The sequence below is a fragment of the Crassostrea angulata genome, chromosome 7 (assembly GCF_025612915.1).
Source record: "Crassostrea angulata isolate pt1a10 chromosome 7, ASM2561291v2, whole genome shotgun sequence".
Taxonomy (NCBI): domain Eukaryota; kingdom Metazoa; phylum Mollusca; class Bivalvia; order Ostreida; family Ostreidae; genus Magallana; species Magallana angulata.
Window position 1 is genome coordinate 27,403,770 of NC_069117.1, and position 23,840 is coordinate 27,427,609.

Consider the following 23,840-nt stretch of genomic DNA (forward strand, 5'->3'; position numbering starts at 1 on the left):
GAAGATTGCCCTAAAAAGATAGGAAAACTGTCTTAATTAGTCGACAGTACGTTAACGAGAATTCTGAAATTCTACTGAAATCTGCCCCAGAAGCAAAATGTAATGGAACAACTGTAAAATATGTTACCGTGAAATACTTTCAATAGATTAGAAAAAATGACGAATCCCTATTCCCTACAATTATGAGATTTTCGATTTTTGGATAGCATCAAAGAACTGAAAGTAATAACCCAGACGCAACATCGACGGCAGAACATTATCATGCTTGTTTATTGTTACATTTCCTGATTTTTCATTTAAAAACTCCTATTTGAACGATATATTGAATACACATGGGGGCGAAAACAAGCGTTATCTCTTATAAATAGCCATAAGGCTCATAAAGAAAAGCGAGTTTCATCGGACATTTTCCTGGTAATTCAAAATTTTTAATAAAAAGCAAAGGAAACCCAATTTGGTTGTTTCAGCGAATGATATGTGCTGGATATGATGCATAAATCAGTTTATAATACATAAAGCAGTGATTTCGGATTGGTCATTTAGTGGAATCGATAACCTTCACCTGACAAGGGGAGCGTTGACACTGGAACGTCTCGCTGTCTCAGACTCCGCAACGAACGCGCACCTGCTGGCATCCCGGCGATCCCGTATTCCTATATATAACGGTCGAATCGACTCTTGTCGAGGCACAAGCAACTCGGTGAATGAAATGTGTTGTGTCTGATTGTCTTCTCAGTATCTTATAGACAGACAGACAGGTTCTAATACCATTCTTGACCAATTGTTTTTACGCCATCTTATTGAATAAATTTATTTGAATATGGCTGGATTACAACAATTTGTCGGGTCATGGCAAGAAACGGAAAAAGAAGGTTTTGAGGAAATGGCCACTGCCTTAGGTAAGTCAAATTTAAGCTTTTTAAAATCATTTTCCCCATTAAATTTGTCTCATTTTTACAAAAAATAAATAAAATCTAAAACTTTTATCTTACTTTTTGCCCAGCAAGTCAAGTCAACAAGTTTTGAGACTCTTTACTAAGAGAGTAACAATAGTGAAAAAGAATTTGTTGTTTGTCTGTTGTTCATTCCTCGTAAAAGGTTTGTAGAACACACTCTGGAAGCGATTGAGGATGACAGTAACTGTATATTGTTATATATTATCTGTTGCATAGGCGAGATAGCAGGAATAGCGAGGAAATCTTTGATTCACGCCTTCCTTCTTAGAACACAGAAATTACAATATTAATCCGATGTTATGTAAAGCATCAACGATAGACCGATGAAGCCAGAATTAACTTGTAAAGCGCACACCGCAGTAATGTTTAAGAAGAGAGAGAAAACGCACGCCTTGCAGTAAATATTTAAGGGAGGGGTAGAGAAAGATGATGTAATAAATTGACGACTTATGAAAATTATGATTGCCAAAAAAATTACTTGGTTTATATTGAAAGTAATATAAGCACATTGTGAAAATAAAAAAAAAATGAATGTAAAGGAGTGTTTGAAATTTGAATCCATAGCTCTTTGGTATTGAAGTATTTTCATAATTGAGATGTGTAAGCCGAAGGTTTCCGTAATCTCATTTTCAAAACACAATAATCATTAGTTTCAGGGATTTCCTTTCTAAATGGAATGAAGGGTTTATCATATCTTATTTATTATACAGCTAGTTAGCTTAAAATTAAATGAATTCAGATTTAATTGTATCGGGCCACAGTTTTCACTCTGATATCAAAAGTCTTATGTAAATCGCAATTTATGAAATTGCTTTTTGACAGATTATGCCCTACTCAACTTTTTGTTTGCTAGGGTGTGCTTAATGATCCAATAAGAAGCGTTGATTGAATATGTCTCTTAAATATTAAATATCGTTTACTAGCAGCCTGTCTGAGCATCTATTTTGGGTGGACTTTTTGGGAATGTAAAATTTAAAATCACGCCGATGTTTCCGAAAATGTCTTCAATAAAAACTCTTTATAAATGATTCAATACTAAATTGCAGGTACTTTACTTTTAATATTAATTTATATTACTAGTACATAATATAAAAATCAAACGAGGGTATTTCCACAATAGTAATGCAGTGTAATTCTTTGATCGATACATTCGTATATCCAAATCTCTTAATAGTGGACTTTGCGACTCGTGTAATAAATATGAATTGAAATAAAATTCATCAAATGATAACTTATCGCTGCAGTGTTTTGATTTTGATTTAAAATACAAAACCCTACCTGAAATAATGCCAGAATCTATGCATAATTTTATATATCGGGCCGTAAAGCAATATCACGTTCGTTTCCGAGAGATATTTTTGGACAATGCAATGTTTTATAAAAAACAAAAGTGAGAAGATTGAATGCCGTAAACATGTCGGGCAGATACCACGGGACCTGTGTCACTCCATTCCAGCAGATAACCATCGCTTTTTTGTCTATTAGGTTACCAAATTACGACATTAACCGAATTCCGGCATTCCATCCCTTGCGGGATCGATCATCACTGGGAATATTCGGGGCTCAGTGTAGAAAGCCGTAGTCCTGTATCGTAAGGATTGAAGGCCATTTATCTTAAATTAAAATCCATATTTAGCAAACCTCTGCTCCCCAAAAATAAAATCCTTAAAGCGTCTATTCCCCCCCCCCCCCTCCTTCTACATCTCTCTCCAAGCGATTTATAACCCCTCTCCTCCCCCCCCCCCCCCCCGATAACACCCCCTCCCCAATAATAATAAAATATTGTAACACAAAGGTATGAAGTTTGAAACAGTCTCTACTTCGAGACATGGATAACTTTGAGACAGCATCGCTTCCCTTAGGACATTCCGGAAATATTGCTTGTACTTTGTCGGAAAAGTCTGTCGACTCATTTAACGCTAATCACCATTTCAGTGTCATTGTCCTGAGATCGATATCGAGACATTTTGCCGAGGAAGACCGATTGTCTCGATTTTTAATTTTTTTTATCTTACCCCAGAGGGCATCATCGTCACAAATGCAGACAATATGGCATATTTTTAAAAACTCATCGACTGTTGTTTACTAGTTTTATTGTAAAACGGCTATATGACTTATTTTGAGGAAGTTTTTACTTTTGGTCGAGATAAAATTTAATCTTCTAAGAATGCATCTGCAACGCAGGAAGAGAATTGCATTTGGCGGATTAGTATATAAAAGAAAACCGTTCCCAGAGGAATGGTGGATACCGAACAAAGTTATAGTAGGATTAAGACAATAGCTGATTAAATACATTAGACAAGACTGTTTATAAAGTACAAACAAATTAATCACAAGATAACAAAAGTTTGTTACTATGTAATTGAATGAAATTCTATAAAATCATATTACTAATGAAATAATAGTGTCATTAAATAATACGCCAACTTTGAAAAATAAAATAATAATCGTTAATGTCGTAACTAATGGCACAAAAAAGAAAAAAAAATGCATGCAAATATTGTGAATTAAAACTCTTAACTTTTGTGATAGCGAAAATCTGCTGCGATGGAATACGCCACTGCAGAATAATGTGAATCATAACTATGATCGATAAAGTCTGAAATAAACTTGGGCAGTTTGCCTTTCTCCTCTTTCGTATAGATTTTTCGGGGAAATGCGATAACAAAATCTAAATATGGAGACCTATTCTTTATCTTGAATAAAGAAAAGGGACGTTTAATGGCTACAAATAAATCATTTGCACGGCCATACTGCTCGAAATCCTGGGTTTTTTTTAGTTAAATGAATTGCATGCGGTTCAGACTTCGGCTGATGATGAATTTTGTGATGGGAATATCCCGGAAGTAATTTTGATAAAAAAGTGTTTCTTTTTTTTAATCCAGACCAGCAAATACTGCTACCGATAATTTAGGAATGTCTAAAGAACTATGATTTACATAGTGTAAATAACGACCAATAGCATTTTATTAAGTTCCGTTTATAATTATATACAAACACACATGACTGAACAATATTAAAATGACTATTAAACAATTATTTCATTTTATTGCATTACCTTTGCACAGTCAAAAAGTTTGCCAAAAATATAACATGAAATATCCTATTACATATATATGGTTTGTTTCTATATTCATGACTTAAGAGTTGTCCAGAGACTCATTTAAGATATTCCGCAGTGTATCATTTCGACCAGAGTCCCTTAAAAATCGCCTCTACAAACCTTTACTGCACAAAATTAATCGTTAATTAGGAGAAGAAATTAATACTTCACCTCAAAAGTACTTGGATTTCTTCAGAAAAACTGAAAAATACAGTGCAATTGAAATTCCACATCGTTTTCATGTTCATAAGATAAAAATGTATTTACTCATTAACTCTTGTAGCAATGCAGTGACTCAGTAGACAGTACCGAATGCATCTATCGGTCTTAACCCCGAAATGTGGGCATGTACCTAATTAACATGCAATATTACACGTGACATGCTCTAAGCTTTATGCCAAAATTCGGTTCTCAGTTATGTTCAGAAGTCTGTTTACAAATTATTTGCTTCATTTTATAATTCTCTCTCATTCATTTATCTTTTACGAAGAGTGCAAACCTCCTCTCCAAAGTAAGTGAAAGAGTTTAGAGCTCTCCAAGAAAAAACAATATGCACTCCAATCCTTCTTTGTTTTTGTGCACATAACTATTAGATGCACAAGTCTGCAGACTCGTGAATTTCTCACCGTTAAGTATAGGACCACACATTTACTGTGAATCATACTTGACCGAATTGTAGAACAAGTACCTTGGGATGACATCAATGCTTTGAGAAGAATGACCCGACTCGTCTCTTTTGTATAATATTGAAGAAAGTAGAAGTAGTATAGAAAGATAGCTTTTAAATTAAAAGAATGGTTGAAAGTTGTCTGTCAAAGTAATGCGAGGCACATTGCGTGCGCAGATAGTAAAATTTGCCGGATGCCTAATACGGACACAACTGTGATGTGATCGACCGAAGCCGATCACAATAAATATACATATATATACCGGAAGGACTGGGTAATCATCCATGTTCGTGTTGCTACTTTTCGTGAAATTCGTGGATACCATCATCTACGAATTAACGTCCTCAACGAAGCGGATTTATTCTCACCCTTTGATTCATTCACAGGTCTCGCTGCTGACAAGAAACAAATGTATCATGACGCAAGGACCGCCATATCGTACGCCGTATCCGGGGACACTGTGACCATCAATGTGGGTCTGGTAGGGGCCCCCGGCGGCCGGGAATTTACCTTCAAGTTAGGAGAGCACTACGACTCGGCTGACCTAGATGGATCTCCAATGAAGGTAACTGTTCTCGCATTGGTTCTTATTCAACAATATGTCCACATTTTCTTGTTCTCTGTATCATTCTGACGGCCTCAAGGATTTTGAAATTTTTGAATAGTTGGCTTTGTTTGAAATCTACACCAAAGTACACGAAGTCCATCATTTTTTTAAAAAAGTTAATTTTTGGTGATTTTCAATTCGTCACCGGAATTGGTACATTCGTCTTATCATATTGATAGTACATGACTGCAAGAGTTATCGTGATTAAGAAATCTTGATTATGTTTATTATTTTTTATCTACATGTACCTATAGTATAGGTAAACTGTTAAAGAATGCCATTATGAATCAGCTGAACTTAAAATAAACATATACTATGGCAGTGATGGAGCTGTATCAAGTTTGATAAACGAAGCCTAAATGCATGATGTGCACATTTCGATAACAGTGTAACATATCTGACTTCTTTCTTTTTCTTTCAGAGTCTGGTCAATTTAGAAGGTGACAAACTGGTAGAGAAACACACAAATCAAAACTTACACGGCGCAGAAATGAACATAACACGGTGGATAGAAGGGGATAAAATGATGGTTGTACGTATCTGAATTATTCATGATGAGAACAATGACTATGTTTGTTATCATTTTTATTTTACTCTATATTATGTCTACATTAAAATGAATTTGGATATAGATATATAAAAATTATGATCATTAAAGAAACGTAAGAGACATTAGTTACTTTCTTATTTTTTTCATTTTACAGCAAACTACATGTAACGGATTGTCTATGATGTCCAAATACAGTAAAGCCGATTGACCAATCATCCAATTGCTTACATTATTGCCATCAACCAATCGCAGGTCGTGTTACGACAGTTTTCAGAGCTATTCCTTTTTAGTAGCTGTTGTGTTGTGTTATGCAACGTTGGGTGTTCATCGCTTCATTTTCATCGAAAAATGAGGGAAAGGGTCGGGACATTCTTTGTTCAGTGTATGCTTCAAGCACCTTTTGTTTACTGAATGTCATTTATTTTCAATAAATGGTATGTGATACCACTAAAGTTTCTTGTTTGTTTCTCCCATTAAAAATACATTAACAATAATAGTATACGTCTACGTTATTCTATTTAGTTCTTATGATGGTCGTAAAATAATGGCTAATATTTCATTTGTCTAATTTTATCGTCTTTTTGTGAGTTATGCACATTTAATTAAAAGGACTACATCCAGGTACAAATGTAAGAATAAAATTTTCAAAAGGTTTTAGACAAATAGAATGTAAACTATAGAGGGTAATCGTGTTCAAAAATCCAGACATGTAAACTTGTAAATCCGAATATGCAATCGTGTTGATGTGTGAGCCTGAGCATGAATATGTGTGATTCTGATCGTGTAACCTATAAAACTCGGGTATAAACACGTGTAAGATTTGACTCAGTTCCTTCGCATGATGCACATTTTGCAACTTTATTGTTTACATTAGTTAATTAAACCTTCAACTTTGCACATTTTCAATCCGTAGTTTCTGCGTTTGTAACTTCAGGCTCGGCAATAGCACATCTGACATGATACAAATTGACAAATGTAAAGTCTACAAGCTTGTCGAATTTTGACATGACCTTAAATGGAAACAATGACGTCACTGACAGAAAAAGGCTAGCTGCAGGTAAAGGCATGCCGTAATCGCCGGAATAGGGACGGAATAAATAAAAAAAAAATATTAGGTAAGCCTATAATCATATTATCTCTGGATAACAACATTTCATAGAGTATTATTTTTCGGAAAATTAGATTAAGAGATTGGTGTACATTTTATCAAGAGAATGTATAAAAGATGCGAGTAAAGAATTCGATCGGCTTCAGATATCCTCATAGAACTGAAAAAATTACATTAAATGACTTTGTTTGAATACACGTGTATAAAGATATATACGCATTTTTATTAATAGGCGTCTGAACCGGGGGGGGGGGGGGGGGGGGGCTAAACATACTTTTTTGCCAAGTTAGACCTAACCATTAGGAACATAGCAACAGAGAGGATTCAACCAACCAACCCCCCCCCCCCCCACCCCTACTTTTTCCTCGCAACAAACAAAATTGTTCCTTAAAAGACCTTAAAGAGAATGAAATATTAATAGTGATATTGAAAATTAGAGTCATATTAGGTATACTAGCACACCCCCCCCCCCCACCACCACCACGGATTAGGAATTTCATGATTTGGGGGGGGGGGGGTTGGGCAGGTAAGATTGAAGTTATTGGTATACCCTCCCCCACGGATTAGAATTTTCATGATTATGGGAATTCTTGTCAATATTTTTCATGATTAGTTTAGCCCCCCCCCCCCCCATTTCAATTTGCTTCCGACGCCACTGTTATTAGAGTACATGCAACAAATTGTTAAAGTATAGGCCTCGGCTGAATTAAGAAAATATCGCTACCACAAAGTTGTGACAAGACCCCCCCCCCCCCCCCACGCGAAAAATTACACGGGGTCTGTCAGCTGAGTTGCAAAGTTATCGATAAGAAAAACAAACTATTTAAATACATTGGTTTTGAGATTGTGATTACCTGGTAATATGAGACATAAGAAGCGACACCCTCTTTAAAAAAATGAATAAAAATTCCAAAGATAAGGTTAACTGTCGCGAAATTAAAATGTGTATAAATTATTTTAAGAAATGTTTCTTTGCATTGTCAGCAATATATAGGAAAAAAAGCCTATCATGCAGGTAAAAATTGACATTTCTTAAAAATTATTTTAAGCAATTATTACGGGATTGAGTATGACGTCCTGAATGTCGGTTCAATACAGACTCACTTTGTGAAGTTGGCTGATAAAAATTTTCTGGAGAGCTAGTAAAAGAACAACTTCCTATCTTGAAAACTGTTCGCGGAGTTATCGGTACAATAAGGGTACCATTTTGACAGCCCGTCTGCAATTTTTACTATTTCAATAATCGGAAAACCGGTTAAAAATTCACTCTCAAAATTCTTAGAATTCAGAAGCAATGGAGTTACATGTACATGGGACCTCACGGCGATCTTCGAACCCCATGCCGCTCAAAATATATTAATTTTTTTACCCCCTTAGGAAATTTCTTGATCCGTCTCATTTCTAGAAAAGAGTACGCATTTACTTATATTCCAGTTTAAATTACATGTCAATTTTTTTTTAGAGATATAAGATATTAGGCATTTCCTTTTATAATACCACGAGAATTATATTACGGGAATTGACGCATTCGTCACATCGGCAACGATTTTTTTTCTACATGAACCTCTTCCTGTTTGGTCCAGTTTCAAACATACCTCAATTTTTTTTTCTAAAAATAATACCGGTGTTTTCGATAGAAAAGATGTCGTTCATTAAAAGCTTATTGCAACAGTTTAGCTGAATATTATGTTTATTTTTCGTTCGAATTCATTCCGGTCCGGCGGTTACGGCATGCCTTTTCCCGCAGCAAGGCAGTTGCCATATAAGGTCATGTCAAAATTCGACAAACTTGTAGACTTTGTTTCAAGTCAGATGTGCTATTGCGGAGCCTGAAGTTACAAACGCAGAAACTACGGATTGAAAGTGTGCAAAGTTGAAGGTTTAATTAACTAATGTGAACAATAAAGTTGCAAAATGTGCATCATGCGAAGGAACTGAGTCAAATCTTACACGTGTTTATGCCCGAGTTTTATAGGTTACACGATCAGAATTACACATATTCATGCTCAGGCTCACACATCAACACGATTGCATATTCGGATGTCTGGATTTTTGAACACGATTACCCTCCATAGTAAACTACATATATGATAAGATTGATTTCAAGAAAATTTCATATGTTAAAGCAGAAAAAACATTATGCAGATGGATCTTACGAATGAACATTGTGGTTATTCTAGGAAGGCATCTAAGAACATGGGGGAAATGGACCACATCGCTCACCTGAATAACAGTCGAAATGTATTCAGCATTCAAGACATCTCAGGCACCACATGCAGTAAACCTTTTCATCCCAAAATGATACATGTACTTTTTAGATTTCGATTTCACTATTTAACCTTTTTGTTTAACTTTGCACTGCTCAAAAATCACTTTCATTAGAAGAAAATTAACAATTTGAACAAATTTAAATATACCTGTATATTGATTTGTGCAACTAGCTTTCCTGTATAAAACAATTTAACACTGTCTTTCTTTTGAGGTAGATTTCCAAAGGTTTTCCTCTTTGTCCCTGATCCTTATAATTAATCAAAGAGTTACAGTTTATGTACTTTCTTGATTTCTTTAATTGTAATATTATCATGTGATGTTTTTTGGTTATTTATCAAATAATATTTATTGGTTATCCCCTCAAATATTTTGATACACTCAACCAATAGGTTCAATGTTACAGTTTAAACTAATAATGTTACAAACGTTTACAAATACAGTCGCTAAGAGAAGGACTTTTGATCTGCACTGTATAAAAATGTTTCATTAGTAATGTTACAAACATTGGCAAAAAACAGTCGCTAACAAGAGGCCTTTTGATATTCACTGTATAAAGATGTTTCACTAATAATGTTACAGAATAGTCAAAAACAGTCGTTAAGAAGATGATTTTTATTTTGATATATTCACTGTATAAAGATGGTTCACTAAATTGTTCCAAACATTCGCAAAAAAAAAAAAACCAAAAAAAATACCCCTCCAAAAAACAGTGGCTATGAGGACTTTGCAGGACCTGAACCAAATGGACAGTTTGATTGACTTTGAAAAGTCTCAAAATTTTAAGAAAACTTTGATTTTATTTTCCCAGTGTTTTTTTTAATTTGTGAAACACCTCGTACATGTAGTATTTATCATATTAGCTCAATAATTTTTTTTTTGAAAAGAGTATATACAAATTTGATTTTTTTAAATAGGGATGCATTGGGCCGATAAATTTTTGGTTAAATTGGTTAAAATTTTAATCGTTAATTAAAAAAGGAAAACTTACCCTATACGCTTACATTACATGACAATGCTAAACAATGGACAGCAGGGTATGCATAAAATTAACAAAATAATAATTATATAGGGTCATTTTTCCCTAATAAATTGGTACATCAAAATTCAATGCAGCGATTCAAGAGAGAGTTCTGCAAACAAATTAAAACATGGGTAATCAAACATTACAAAGCTCACTGAGATGAGGCATCACCTTTATGAGATTACCTTTATCATATTATATGAAAATCACAGTTACTAATCTTTATTAACATATTGTATATTTTTGTGTGGTTTGACACGATATCATATAATAACACGTTACAATATATCTTCATATTTACATTTTGCAGTGCCCTTGCCTGTGATAACACTACAAATTGATTATGTAATGCATAGTTCAATGTGATGACAGAACCAGTAGAAACAGTAGATATGGCCTTCAAAGGACATATGCCCCATAACTTAACCTCATCCAGCATACGAATCCTATGGCTCAGATTCAGTATTCAAGCCTGTTAAATGTATTAGTAACGAGACGTACCATCCATTAAAGCATGGTGAAGTTAGGACCAGTAAGATATAGTCATCGAAAGGCACCTGCTCCAAACACTTAAGCCAGCTCTAAAAACATAAACAGCATCTATCATCCGAAACCTTTGACTCGGATTCAGTATTCACGCCTGTCAAGTGCTTAAGTTTCATAAGTCGCACCATCCATATACGTTTGGTGAAGACAGGACCAGTAGTCACTTAGATATGGCTATCAAAGTTAAAACTTTAAACCACTCTAAAAACCTGAACCTTCTTAAGCATCTGATATTCATGGCCCAGATTCAGCATCATCCAAGTGTTTTAAGTCCATACGTAGGTCCAGATGCACCATCCATGCAAGTTTGGGGAAGGAACTTCACGGACAAGTAATAACTTAGATACAACACCTGCTCCAAAAACTTCAACCAGGTCTGGACGCCTTGGCCGACGACGGGGGTATGGCATAAGGTATAGCATAAAGTCTTCCGATGTTGTCGCGATGAGCTTAAAAGGACGGATTGACTAACGGGTGAGTAAAAACATTATACCCTCTCCCTCAAATTCTTGCATGTGGTTTAACTGCATGTATTTATGCTTGAATTAGGTGACATTTTTCTTGCACTTTTCGAGCTTCCTTTAAACAGTCATCACACATCAAGCCATTCTCGGAGAGATAGTTCAGCATCCTGTTATATCCCTCATTGTCTGAATACAGCAAGTTCTGTAAAGCCCCTTTAATAAGCCCTATTTGGTGACTATAATATTCTCCCGTTTCACACCAGTTGGCAAAATGCTCGCAGTTGTCAGCGGCGATATCAAAGTGTGTGTCATCTCTTCCCACTTCTGCACGAGCTCGTCTAATAATTTTCGAACGTGTGAAAGGTTTGTTTTTATATTGGATAATGTACACATGATCCTTTTTCATATTAAATTTCACGTTTTCCTCACGCAAATAAGCTATGTTTCCATACTGGCCAATGGTGATCATGCACAACAATATTCCTTTGACAACTGTCTTCGCATGCGCACTGCGATGAATTACTCTAAGAAGTCCCCGTGTGTTGTCCTCTGAACTAGGATGTACCTCGATTACAATAGCATGATGTTCGTATCCAGCAACGCGGTGGATTGCAATATGATCCCCCGGGGTCAGATCATCAAACTTTTGGACCCTCTGTTTATTGAAACATTGGAAACAAACCCGTTTGCATTCGTTAGGATTAATAATGCTCCAACTACCGCCAAGGCTGGAATAGATCGAGCATCGCATGGAATGGAGAGCTAGCTGTTCGTCGGTACAGGAGAAGAACATTGTTTGTTCAGGTTGCACGACTCTGGATCTCTTTCCCGATACTGACAGTACCAGCTGATTTGATTTTATATCTAATGATTCTTCATTTGGTTTCCAGAATTTTTTGGAAAATTTTTTGGAAAATTTCTTCTCCAATTTGCTATCATTTGTAGCATATATAAGTCCATAATTGATATCTTTTACATCGTCAGCCATGTTTGGGGAAGTTATGAATGTAAAAACTTCCTGAATGCTGGTTAAAATCAAGTCAATTCTGAAATAAAAGAACAATACAAACATACTTTAATAATCATTTTAATGTAACACTGTATGTTATTTTGTCAATCATTTCCTTATAACTTACAGTAATGACTTTCGTGAAATAAAAAAAATATCTAGCGTATTTCGTCGTGCAATTTTTAAAGAAAATCCCTATTAAAGGTGTCCAACATCGACTTTATTACAGTTTCTTTTTAAGTTTGGTAGAGAGAATAGGCTGTCAGTATCTAGCATGCGATGAAAATCTCCAAATTCTCTAAAAAATCTTCATTCAAAGTTGTAGACCGTTTAAGGTGGTATGGTACACCTCTCTATTGTGACGTACCTCTGATCAAAATAAACAATTAAGTCAAAAATAACTTTGTTTTCTTTAACGAAATGGTTACCTAACAGCGTAGCGCAATGACTCAGAGCGTTTACTACGAATCTCTATAAGTCATGAGTTAGAATCCCAATAGGGCTTTTATTATTTTTTTACCTTACCAAAAACGTTTTGAAAAATATTTTGGGCATAAAATTTGAAAATTTTAAACCCACAAGAGTATTTTGGTTTCAATGTTCAAAATTCATGTTAACTATCAATCAATCTTACCTTATTCAAAGAGTATGTCCTTTCAACTGGTTACTGAAGAAGGACTGAAGAAGGACAGAGAAGGTTTTGTCCCATACACCGCAGTTTGATTTCCTGGTTTTTTAATAATAATATTACAAAAGCATTTGAAGTAGACAAAAGAAAAGCATTATGTTTCCAATTTTCCTTGTTCCACTAATATTTAACTTCCTGGTTTGCTTATTCAACTTTACGTAAGTGAAAGATCGTTATAAAAACTAATTATGTCATAAGACTGACTGAATCGGTACAATTTTTAATGATAGTGGAAAAAGAGAGAAACCCACCTTCGTCATATTTAGGAGTTGATTTTGGTCCACAACACCTTCTATGCACGTATTATAATAATAAATCCGCGACGAAAAATAGTTCTTTGAAAACATGAGAAGACTAACTGCTGATCAGTGAAAAAAAACAAAAAAACAGCTACGTAAAAAAAAAATGAAAATGATATATTTACAGCCTTTAAATTCCACAACAAGGCTTCTTAGCACTTGGAGAATCTTTTTTAAAAACTTAACTTAAAAAACTTTAAAGAAGTTATTGACACAATAGGTGTAATGATACCTGAATCAGAATTGTTTTCAGACAGATCCAGTTATTATCTTGGGGTGGGGGTTACAAATACATCTGTGCTGGGGACAACTATTCGCTCAGTAATTTTTTTTTTCATTTCACTACTAGTAATCGGGTCTATCGAGAGTTACTTTGGTGTCTTTGAATATTTGCTTTTTTCAAGAGCAACAGGTTGAAGGTGAAATCTTATTATACTTTCTCAGAGACTGTCACCACATCAACTGTATAAAACTGACAATGAATCACCAATATTCTGACATTCCTACAAAATTCGAAGCCATCCTCTTAATTAGTGTTTTACAAAAACTTTAAACACTGTTGTGTTGCCGGTATCTGTTTTTTAAAGTATAAAATTTATCTTTTAAAGGGGTATGGTCACGATTTTAGTCAAAAATTGTTTTTCCGATTTTAATGTTTACAGTGCTTCAGTAAGGCTTTTTTAATAGGCAACCAAAATGTGAGTATCATTTGTTTAGTTTTAAGCAAGTTGAAGTTAAAATTCCAGTTTAGACATAAAATGAATGTGTTAAACGTTAAAAACTGTTCATTTATACTTAGAATAAATAAGAAGATAGACAAATCAGCTTGAATTTTTTTTTTACTGATATATTGAATCTATGTAAACAAAAATTGGGCAAAACAAAGAAGTGTGAGCCTTGTATCTTGCTCATAACTCTACGACTGACTCTCACATTTCACTTGATCATTAAAAATACATTCATAAAGCATTGTTAATAATAAAAATAGCACAATGGAATTTGACCAAAATCGTGACCACGCCCCTTTAAGGTTGTCAGTATCAGTATAATATTAACAAATAACTGGGAATGATATCTTTGGAATTAATACTGTCTCAAGTACTTAAAAGGTGGAATAACACATCATCACAAAATGGCTGACCGCTGATCGAAACGACATTTCGTTTTCTTGAAAGGATTTTATGGACCGAAACATGTAACTTACTCTATAGCCGAGTGGATGAAGTATTCGACTTGATATCCATACATCCCGAGTTCGAATCCCGCGGGGTCTTTTGTTGTTACTAACTGGAAACATTATTTTAGATATTCATTTTTTATCCCCAAACATCAAATGTTTCCTTTATTTGACAATTGAACAGTTTATTTATCATTATATCTTTCATTATCAAAACAATTCCTGTTAATTTGAGTGACTTTTTCCACCTTAACAAATCACGTCTGTACAAAGATAATAGGAGAGATTTTCGCTGTCTCAAATGTGTTATATATCCAGTACATATATTCAGCAAAGGTACTAATAATATGAGTAGAAAGCACTATCATTATGTGTATCAATAGTAAATCAAAAAATGTCTGACGACTACTAAATAAAATATTTCGATGGAACTATTTTTGAAAAATTAAAACTGCAGTATTTCTCAAACTTGAATGAATGGAAATACTGTCTATTTACCACCACAATTATTCTGTTAAAAAGAACAAGGTGATTTAATAGCGGGATTAGGTATGGTGTTTGGAGGAAATTAGATGATGGAATTCCCTTATAGCGGGAGTGGGTTTAGTGTTTGGGGGGTATTAGATGATAGAATTCCCTAAAAGCGGGAGTGGGTATAGTGTTTGGGGGTATTAGATGATGGAATTTCCTAATAACGGGAGTAGGTATAGTGTTTGGGGGTATTAGATGATGGAATTCCCTTATAGGGGGAGTGGGTTTAGTGTTTGGGGGTATTAGATGATGAAATTCCCTAAAAGCGGGAGTGGGTATAGTGTTTGGGGGTATAAGATGATGGAATTTCCTAATAGCGGGAGTAGGTATAGTGTTTGGGAGTATTAGATGATGGAATTCCCTTATAGCGGGAGTGGGTTTAGTGTTTGGGGGTATTAGATGATGGAATTCCCTAAAAGCGGGAGTGGGTATAGTGTTTGGGGGTATTAGATGATGGAATTCCCTAATAGCGGGAGTGGGTATAGTGTTTGGGGTTATTAGATGATGGAATTCCCTTATAGCGGGAGTGGGTATAGTATTTGGGGGTATTAGATGAAAAATTGGATGTGCTAGCTGCAAAGGCTGTTCTGAAATATAAATATTTTTTGAGAACCCAACCTGAGAACACAAAAATGACTTTATAAGAAAATAAAACTATTTTAAAAGGTGTACTGTAAAACGAAATTCACTGATGCAGGGTGTACAAAATCATCGGTAATGAGTCAATCATTACAATAAAACGACCCAAGCTATCAACACTAATCACAATTTATTGTAATAAAAGGGGCCGTTTTCATATATTTTGGAATGTCATCCTTTAACATATGTTTGTCTGAGCATGTCATTGAATTTGATTAAAAAATACATATGAACGCCATTGTTATTTTTTATTTTTTTTTTAAAGAGTAAACGAAATATTTAGTAATTTCACCTTAAGTTAATATCGATAAAAAGATTTTTGTTCACAGTTCCATTGTACCTGCGATTTGAAGTTTTAGCATATGAAGACAAATTCAAAGCATTGACGTAAAACTTTTTTGTCTCATAAAGGAGCTATAGGAAAGGGGATTATTATTTGAGTGAAAGTTACCAAATTTCAACAAAAGAAGATTTAAAAAAAAAGATATATATACACTAAAACTTAAAAGTTAAAAATAAACAAAGTATTTTTGAATAATTGTAAAAAAAAAATTCAAATTATTGTATTTCATCTACACTTCAATATTAAAATAATAGACTCGAATTTTTGAGCTTTAATAACGAGAAATCGGAAGAGTACTTATATAATTTTAAAATTATTTGCACTTGAAGATTACCAAATGAATTTGGTTTTATTTTTTCTCAAGCGATCTTCGCTATTTTATAATCAACGAAAATTCCTTTTAAAAATCTGGAACTCATATAGATTTTTCGGATTTTACAATCTTGCGCATGCGCATTACATTCACACTAAATCACGGGAGGCTCTTTAGTTTTTGTTTCCACAATTGCACATTTTCATGGATAAACTCAGAAACGATGTTACAAATACGTGTAAATTTTCACTGAACATTTGTCATATATATATATATACTGTTCATCAAAGGAAATAAGTGAGGTAACTCTAACTCAGTGCATTTAATATGAAAAATCCCGATAGTTCCGAATATCAACCCGAAGCGGATGAAAAACGTTGCTGGAGAAAATGTTGAATTCTTCATTAATATGAATTAAGTTTTTAGATGAAACGTATTTACAGCCTCAAAATGGTTTATTATGAATAATTTGACTGTTATATTTTCAATGCAGCTTCGTTTATTTTCTCCAAAATCGTTTCGGAGCGATTCTACAATTTTTTGCTACATTACGGGTATATTGAAGGCATTTTAACTGTGGTATTGGGCCTGTCCCGAGACACAGTTAGATTATTCTAACTAAGCAGAGTGTAGAGAAATTAATAGCATTATTGTAGGCTTAAAGCTTCATTATGTAAATGGCAACAATACGGTGTGTCGATGTATCTATTTCGTAGATGTCCGATCTCATATACAATGAAGTTTATAATGCTTTGTCAAAATTTGAAATTCAAATATCAAGTTATAAGCAAGGTACAGAGTTCGTAATTCTTTGTTTTGTAAACAAAGCTCGAATATTGTCATTTTTACATATATGTTTTATTGGTGTAAGTTTCAATCAAATGTATCTTTTTTTGTTGATAATAGTATTTATGAAGATACAGAATTAGTTTAAATTGTTTTTACATGTCATTTTGTCTAAGAAATGGTAATTCTCTACATTACATTTTTTGTAAACAACTATAAGACTCGAGCTTTGTTTACATAACAACCAATTCTTAACTCTGTATCTCGCTCGTAACTTGACTTTAACATTCAATATGTTGGACAATAATTTAAAATGCACCATTAAACCATTTTATACATAAAAAATAAAAATAAAATTTTTGATCACAAATCGTGTCCAAGTCCCTTTAAATCTAAATTAAATTAAAATATTATGATAAAAAATAAGTAATTTTGAAAAAAGATTTTCAGGCATATAAACGTAGATTGAGATTTTTTATTAAAAAAAAAGAGAGTATTAAATATAGTGAACACATATTGCAGGTGGATATCATGCATAAACATTGAATCAATTTTTGAAAAAGAGTCTTAAAAACAGAGACCTATGGGACACATTGCTAAACTATAAGCAACGGTCAAAAAAATTATCAAAGTACCAAAATGCCATTTTTGCACCTCATAAATTCATTTGTATTCCTAATGTTATACCATTGAAAGATTATAATAATTCCGGTAGAGAAATATTTGATTTATTCCTAAATGATAAATAGAAAATCCCTTTTTTAATAATCATATAGGAATTTCATTTCCCAAAGGTTTAAAAGTAATTCCTAGAGGAATTCGATACTGATAAATTAAGTAGTTTTCCTTTATGAAAAAATCCCTATTAGACTTCAAAACCCTGAAGGGCTTGTTCATTTCCTATCAGGATTTAAATTTCCAAAGGCAGATATTTTTACTCCGGTGAAGAATTGAAAAAAAATCAAAGAAGAAAAATTAAAGTTTCTTGTTGGAAATCACCATTTTCATTATGGTAAATATATCGTCTGACAAACGAGCAGTATCAAAAAACAAAACAAGTTATATATATCACAGATCATACAATGCTGTTCTTTGGAAGAAAAGTTTTAAGTTTTTCCCCTCTGGCCAATAATTGAGCATGTGGTCTTTGTTTGAAATTTTTATGTATTTTTACCATCTCAAGATACTTCATTTGTAATATTACTATTTTGTTTTATTAAAAGAGGCTTAAAAATGCGTTTATGAACTCGGCGCCATAATTGACCCGGGGTCACACTTGTTTATGAAATTTGCCCAGTAAATCAAAAAATACAATCTTAAGCAGAGAAATTCGTGGGAATAAACTTTTTCAGTAGTTTTTTCTTATATAATTTTCTAATTTCCTGAGCTCCTTGATTGATTGGGAGAACATGGTTTGAACTAATTTTATCAAGATTGTTCAATTGTAACATTTGAAACTGTATAGATGATCTGTTAGGTTAAAATATCTCAAGATATTCTGAATGATATAAAATGTGAAATATGTTTACACGCCAACGACAGACAGTGGAAAGTGTTGATCAGAAAAGCTCACATGAGGGCTCATGAGGGACTATATATTAAGTTATGCTTGGTTAAGTCGACATTTTTCTTGAACTTTTCGAGCCTCTTTTAAACAGTCATCACACATCAAGCCATTCTCGGAGAGATAGTTCAGCATCCTGTTATATCCCTCATTGTCAGAATACAGCAAGTTCTGTAAAGCCCCTTTAATAAGCCCTATTTGGTGACTATAATATTCTCCCGTTGCACACCAGTTAGCAAAATGCTCGCAGTTGTCAGCGGCGATGTTAAAGTGTGTGTCATCTCTTTCCACTTCAGCACGAGCTCGTCTAATAATTTTCGAACGCGTAAAAGGTTTGTTTTTATATTGAATGATATACACGTCATCCTTTTTCAGATTATATTTCACGTTTTCTTCCCGTAAATAAGCTAGGTTTCCATACTGGCCAATGGTGATCATGCACAACAATATTCCTTTGACAACTGTCTTCGCATGCGCACTGCGATGAATTACTCTGAGAAGTCCCCGCGTGTTGTCCTCTGAACTAGGATGTACCTCGATTACAATAGCATGATGTTCGTATCCAGCAACGCGGTGGATTGCAATATGATCCCCTGGGGTGAGATCGTCAAACTTTTCCACCCTCTGTTTATTGAAACATTGGAAACAAACCCGTTTACATTCATCAGGATTGATAATGCTCCAACTACCCCCAAGGCTGGAATAGATCGAGCATCGCATTGTATGGAGAGCTAGCTGCTCGTCGGTACAGGAAAAGAACATTGTTTGTTCAGGTTGCACGACTCTGGATCTCTTTCCGGACATAGACAGTACTAGCTGACTAGATTTAGGGTCCAGTGTCAGTTTCTGACTTTCAGAAGTTTGGTAATCATAACTTAAAAAATCTGTTTGAAATTGTTCAGGGCTTACTGTAAAGGTTTTTTGGTACACTGCTTGATTAAAGGATACTTTCTTAGGATATTGTGTCTTTTCAGAAGAACACACAGTTTGCAATCTTTTTTCATCGGTACTATTTTTCAGTTTATGGTAAAGGGGTTTATTCCCTTGGTTTACGGTTCTTTTTTTCGGGTCCAAACACCGCGGACCATCCCTGGATTTTTTTTGTCCACATACGGCTTGCCTCAGCGGGGAACAGACTCTCGATTTTTTGTAAGTTTTGTCAATTTTTTTGATGAAGGATTTTTCTTCAACTTTATTATCCGTATTAGTGATAAGCGCATAACTGATTTCTGTCCTTTCCTCTGTACGGCGGTCAGCCATGGCCATGATTAAGAAGTTAGAATGGAATTGAGAACCTCTAAAGACAGTCCAGCCCTACATCCTTGTTAAGTCTGAAATATAATGTAAAAAGTTACAATTGTTTAATCAACCCTGATATAAACATATATTTTTACTGCTAAAAGATAGGCTTCTATTTATCCAAATTATTTGGTTTTGATCTAAGTAGATGTGTGTAGTTATTAATGTAGCGTATTCAATGTAGCATGTATTTTAACATTTTAACACACAGGTATTTTTTTAATGGATACAGGTATATTCATGATGATTGAAGTGAAATGAATATAAAGTACTACTAATGAAAGGAAATATATGATATTAAGAAAGAAAATTAACAAATGTGAAACCGAGGGCCACCGTGATTTAAACCCGTTCCTTGTTACGTGTATTTTCCTTACTTCCATGCACGTGTTACTTACAAGAAAATAAAAAGCCATTTTTAAAGATTATTTGACAATTTGATTAAACATTATGAAAAGGGGGTTTCCTCCTTATATTCCTATGTTGAACTTCTTAACCCACCTTTCGTTTCATAATTAATCCATGTGTCATTCCGCGATATTAATTTGATACCACGAAATATTGAACCTGGATTCAAAATACATGTAGTGAATAATATTTCGGGGGGGGGGGGGGAAGGATTCAAAATATTATGCATGTGAAATATTGAGCCCAAAAGAATTCGTATCCTGTTGTTGAGGTTGTTCAAAATATCATATATGCAAAATATTGAACCCCCTTGCGTTGATTTTCATTTTCCTTTGGACAAATCCTTTTAAACTACTAGTATTTTTTACGAAATATCGAACTCCTTTGAATTTCAAGTCGTTGTTGAGATGGGCATCAAGATATTACGAAAAGAAGGACACAAACAGCGAAGGTGTTGAAGAGGAATACAGTAGTTATATGTTTTGGGAAAAAAAGAAAAGACTAGGAGTGCAATTAATATACCATTATTCTTTCATTTACTATAGTATGTCTTGATGGGGAATATGGCGATGCCATTATCTAGCAGCCATACTATTTTGAATCCCATCTATAATAATTCCCCCCCCCCCCCCCAAAAAAAAACTGTGAGGGGAGTTCAAGGTATTGCGGCAATATTACCTTAAAATTAAAAATTTGAGGGGTGAACCCCATTTCAAATCGAAGAGAATAGTTTTGTGGTTATATAATATCCCGAACACCTTCTCCAATAGGAAACTAAATCAAATGGTGTGAAAGTTTCAATATTTTACGACCATATATATATGTATACATAAAATATCTTGAACCCCCTTTCCAATAAGAAAAAAAACCCAGAGGGAGTTCAATATATCGCGGCCACAAAATATCTTTTAACCCCTCTTTCAATATTATGTTATCATATACGATCTTGAAACTCCTCATCATTAAGAAATGAAAATCAGAGGAACTTGGGATGGGAGGAATAGGAAGGGGTGTAATATTTTGTGGCCATTTGATACCTTGAAACCCTACTTTAACAGGAAATTAAACTCAAGGGGGGGGGGGGGTCAATATAATTTTCCCCAATACGCCATTCATATAGGTTACGATATAAATATTTAAACAATAAAATGCTTTCTATGTTGATTCTTGTAGAACATAGGAAGGTAACAGCATTGCAGGAAAAAAAGTCTGCAAAGTTCGATTACTTCTTAAGCAACGTGAATCATCGAAGAAAACTTTTAATTGTTTATATTTACATATTTTTTAACAGATCAATAAAAAGATCGAAAATAATAGGTAAAAAGGTTGCTAAAGGTTTCAACCGATCAATAAACCGGTTAGAACTGGATCGTTTAGATTTCAGTCCTGTCTGTTTCTATTGTGATTCATAACCATGCATGTATAATAGAAACAGACAAGTTCTAACCAGTTTATTGGTTGAAACCTTCAGCAACCCAAGAAATATCACGGACTGCACGAAATAATCATGATGATGTCAGATAAGATGACTTGGCTATTTCTTTTATCTAACGTATTGTTGTAACAATCATTTAGTTACTTTTAAAGGAAAAGAAAAAGAGGAGAAATTACTCGTTTGATATATTTCAAGATGTTTGTGATCTCTGAATTAGTCTAAGTGGCACTTACGGGGTTTAGATTTTGTTCAAGCACCCTTTTAAGAATATTAGCTGGGCTGGTGGAGTGATAAGATCAAGTGAATACCGAAGAAATTTTCATCAGATTTGAGTTATGTATGCCTGACAATATTCAGTACAAAAGGTATGGGTACATGCATGCATCATAGTATGTAATAATATGTGATTGCGATACTGTGTTTTTTTTTCGGGGTGGGGGGTGGGGGATAGATACCCTCTGTTTTAAAATTTCTCCAATTTAAAAAAAAAGCAGAGCATTTATATATCCAGCTTATGAAGGTACATGTATTCCTCTGTAATGGATCCGGCTTATAACAACACTTAACACGTTAAAAACTGCTTTAATCATTGTGTTGTGAAACGCATTTATAGTACCGATACATCATTCACTCATCCAGATAACAATCTGAATGAATTATAAACATTTTTTTTAGTTTTCTTAAAAAAAGTCTATCCATATTCTCACTATCACCACATTACCTTTGAAATATTATGGTCAATTAAAGGATTAAAACTCATCTTTTGACGTAGTTTAGTCAGGCCTTAATGTTTTCAATTTTGATACATTTAAAAAAAAAAATAATCTATTGCCTACGGCAAACACGTTGAAGGACAGAAAGTGAATACAAATGCTCTATCACTAAAGCATGCTAACAATCCTACTGTGGCCCCGTTTTGTCAACACTGGTCGCGACAGTCTTCTGCTACAAATAGAGCGTATCAGGTTTGTCCACTTCACTACGGTGTGAATGGTCAGAGGACAATTCCTTAATCTTTCATCAATCGGTTTTGTCAACACGAACCGCTGACCCCCCCAAAAAATCAACTTACTTTTAAAAACGGACTAATTGGTCTTGGTTATCTGTGACAAGTCTTCCTGTGTCTAAGTTTGTTGATGGTGATTTTCCTGATCTTGCTGCGAAACTAAGTCGTATTAAAACAAACAAATGAGAAGATGGGAAAACCTGATCATGAGAGAGTTTAAGAGCCGGGATTGTATTCTTTTAACTTCCGTTTATCATCCGATCATGCGTCAGTTATCACTATTCTTAAATAATCATATACATACATTCAAAACATCAAAACGAGCACTGTAAAATCTCATATTGTACATACAATTAAGATACACATGATCCGCGCCTATGTTGATGGTCTATCCGAATTTTTTCAACCAGAGAGCTACAGATCTGCAGCTAGGTCGAAGAAAGCTAGAATGCGATGCATCGTTTGCATTTTTAATTCAACCTACAGTAGCTTCATACGATAACACAGGATATTAATCAAAGAACGAATCACAGTAAGAATGTTTACTCGACATTCAAAGCATATTACCGATAATCTTACCTTAAACTTCTTTCCACACCGCGACCTTTAGACGGGCTCAGCACTTATCCACTTACCAGCACCACGGCGAGAAAGCGAATTGTTATGAATTTGTGTCTAGGAGGGAAGGGGCCCCATATGGGTTAGCAGATGGGTTAAAAATTATCATGGGCACGTGCCCCGAGGTAAAATTCTGTAAATTTGTTAACTTTTTTCGAGCACTAAGAACATTTTTTGTTGGCTCAGATATCCAATTTTGGACGCTTGACTTAGTAGATGCATGCATTATAAATGCAAGACTGCTTTAGGGTGAGAACTACGTACATGTAGTGCTGAACGTGGAAGCAGCAACTATTTTAATAGTTTGACGATTGTATTTAAAAATATCTTTAAACATCAATTCAACCAAAAACAAACGAATTGTTACGGCATGGGAAACCTCATTATTCCATGAACCTGGTGAACGAAATATAGTCTCTGCATGTTCTTTT

The 23,840-nt window shown here is 34.3% G+C and overlaps 3 protein-coding genes across 8 annotated transcripts; 1 reads left to right on the plus strand and 2 right to left on the minus strand.

Annotated features, from left to right (window-relative positions):
- The first annotated feature begins 580 nt into the window (after positions 1-580).
- Positions 581-6,340, plus strand: LOC128191576 (fatty acid-binding protein, brain-like). Its single transcript, XM_052863707.1, has 4 exons — positions 581-899; positions 5,114-5,292; positions 5,756-5,866; positions 6,039-6,340. The coding sequence occupies exons 1-4, from the start codon at positions 821-823 to the stop codon at positions 6,090-6,092; spliced, it is 423 nt and encodes a 140-aa protein (XP_052719667.1). The 5' UTR covers positions 581-820; the 3' UTR covers positions 6,093-6,340.
- A 3,382-nt stretch (positions 6,341-9,722) lies between these two features.
- Positions 9,723-13,067, minus strand: LOC128155712 (uncharacterized). 2 transcript variants are annotated; one of them, XM_052817560.1, is made up of 2 exons: positions 12,938-13,041; positions 9,723-12,312 (listed from the first exon to the last, which is right to left on the minus strand). In XM_052817560.1, the coding sequence occupies exon 2, from the start codon at positions 12,280-12,282 to the stop codon at positions 11,365-11,367; it is 918 nt and encodes a 305-aa protein (XP_052673520.1). In that variant the 5' UTR covers positions 12,283-12,312; positions 12,938-13,041; the 3' UTR covers positions 9,723-11,364. The 2 variants fall into 2 exon arrangements, with proteins under 2 accessions (XP_052673520.1, XP_052673518.1); XM_052817558.1 differs by having other exon boundaries at positions 9,724-12,340; positions 12,938-13,067.
- Positions 13,068-17,561: 4,494 nt separating this feature from the next.
- On the minus strand, positions 17,562-23,478 carry LOC128156621 (uncharacterized). Of its 5 annotated transcripts, none has more exons than XM_052818833.1 (3): positions 23,371-23,478; positions 22,858-22,950; positions 17,562-19,974 (listed from the first exon to the last, which is right to left on the minus strand). In XM_052818833.1, exon 3 carries the CDS (start codon positions 19,907-19,909, stop codon positions 18,683-18,685), a length of 1,227 nt encoding a protein of 408 aa, XP_052674793.1. In that variant the 5' UTR covers positions 19,910-19,974; positions 22,858-22,950; positions 23,371-23,478; the 3' UTR covers positions 17,562-18,682. The 5 variants fall into 5 exon arrangements, with proteins under 5 accessions (XP_052674793.1, XP_052674796.1, XP_052674795.1 ...); XM_052818836.1 differs by having other exon boundaries at positions 22,858-22,942; positions 23,371-23,389; XM_052818835.1 differs by lacking the exon at positions 23,371-23,478 and adding an exon at positions 23,143-23,351 and having other exon boundaries at positions 22,858-22,942.
- Positions 23,479-23,840: the final 362 nt, after the last annotated feature.

What these genes read in the sequence shown, in the direction of transcription:
- LOC128156621 (XM_052818833.1), bottom strand. Translation starts at nt 19,909, where the DNA reads ATGGCCATGGCTGACCGCCGTACAGAGGAAAGGACAGAAATCAGTTAT.
- LOC128191576 (XM_052863707.1), top strand. Translation starts at nt 821, where the DNA reads ATGGCTGGATTACAACAATTTGTCGGGTCATGGCAAGAAACGGAAAAA. An exon ending in GGAAATGGCCACTGCCTTAG is followed by an intron (nt 900 to 5,113) that starts GTAAGTCAAATT and finishes ATTCATTCACAG; the next exon opens with GTCTCGCTGCTGACAAGAAA. An exon ending in TAGATGGATCTCCAATGAAG is followed by an intron (nt 5,293 to 5,755) that starts GTAACTGTTCTC and finishes TTTTTCTTTCAG; the next exon opens with AGTCTGGTCAATTTAGAAGG.
- LOC128155712 (XM_052817560.1), bottom strand. Translation starts at nt 12,282, where the DNA reads ATGGCTGACGATGTAAAAGATATCAATTATGGACTTATATATGCTACA.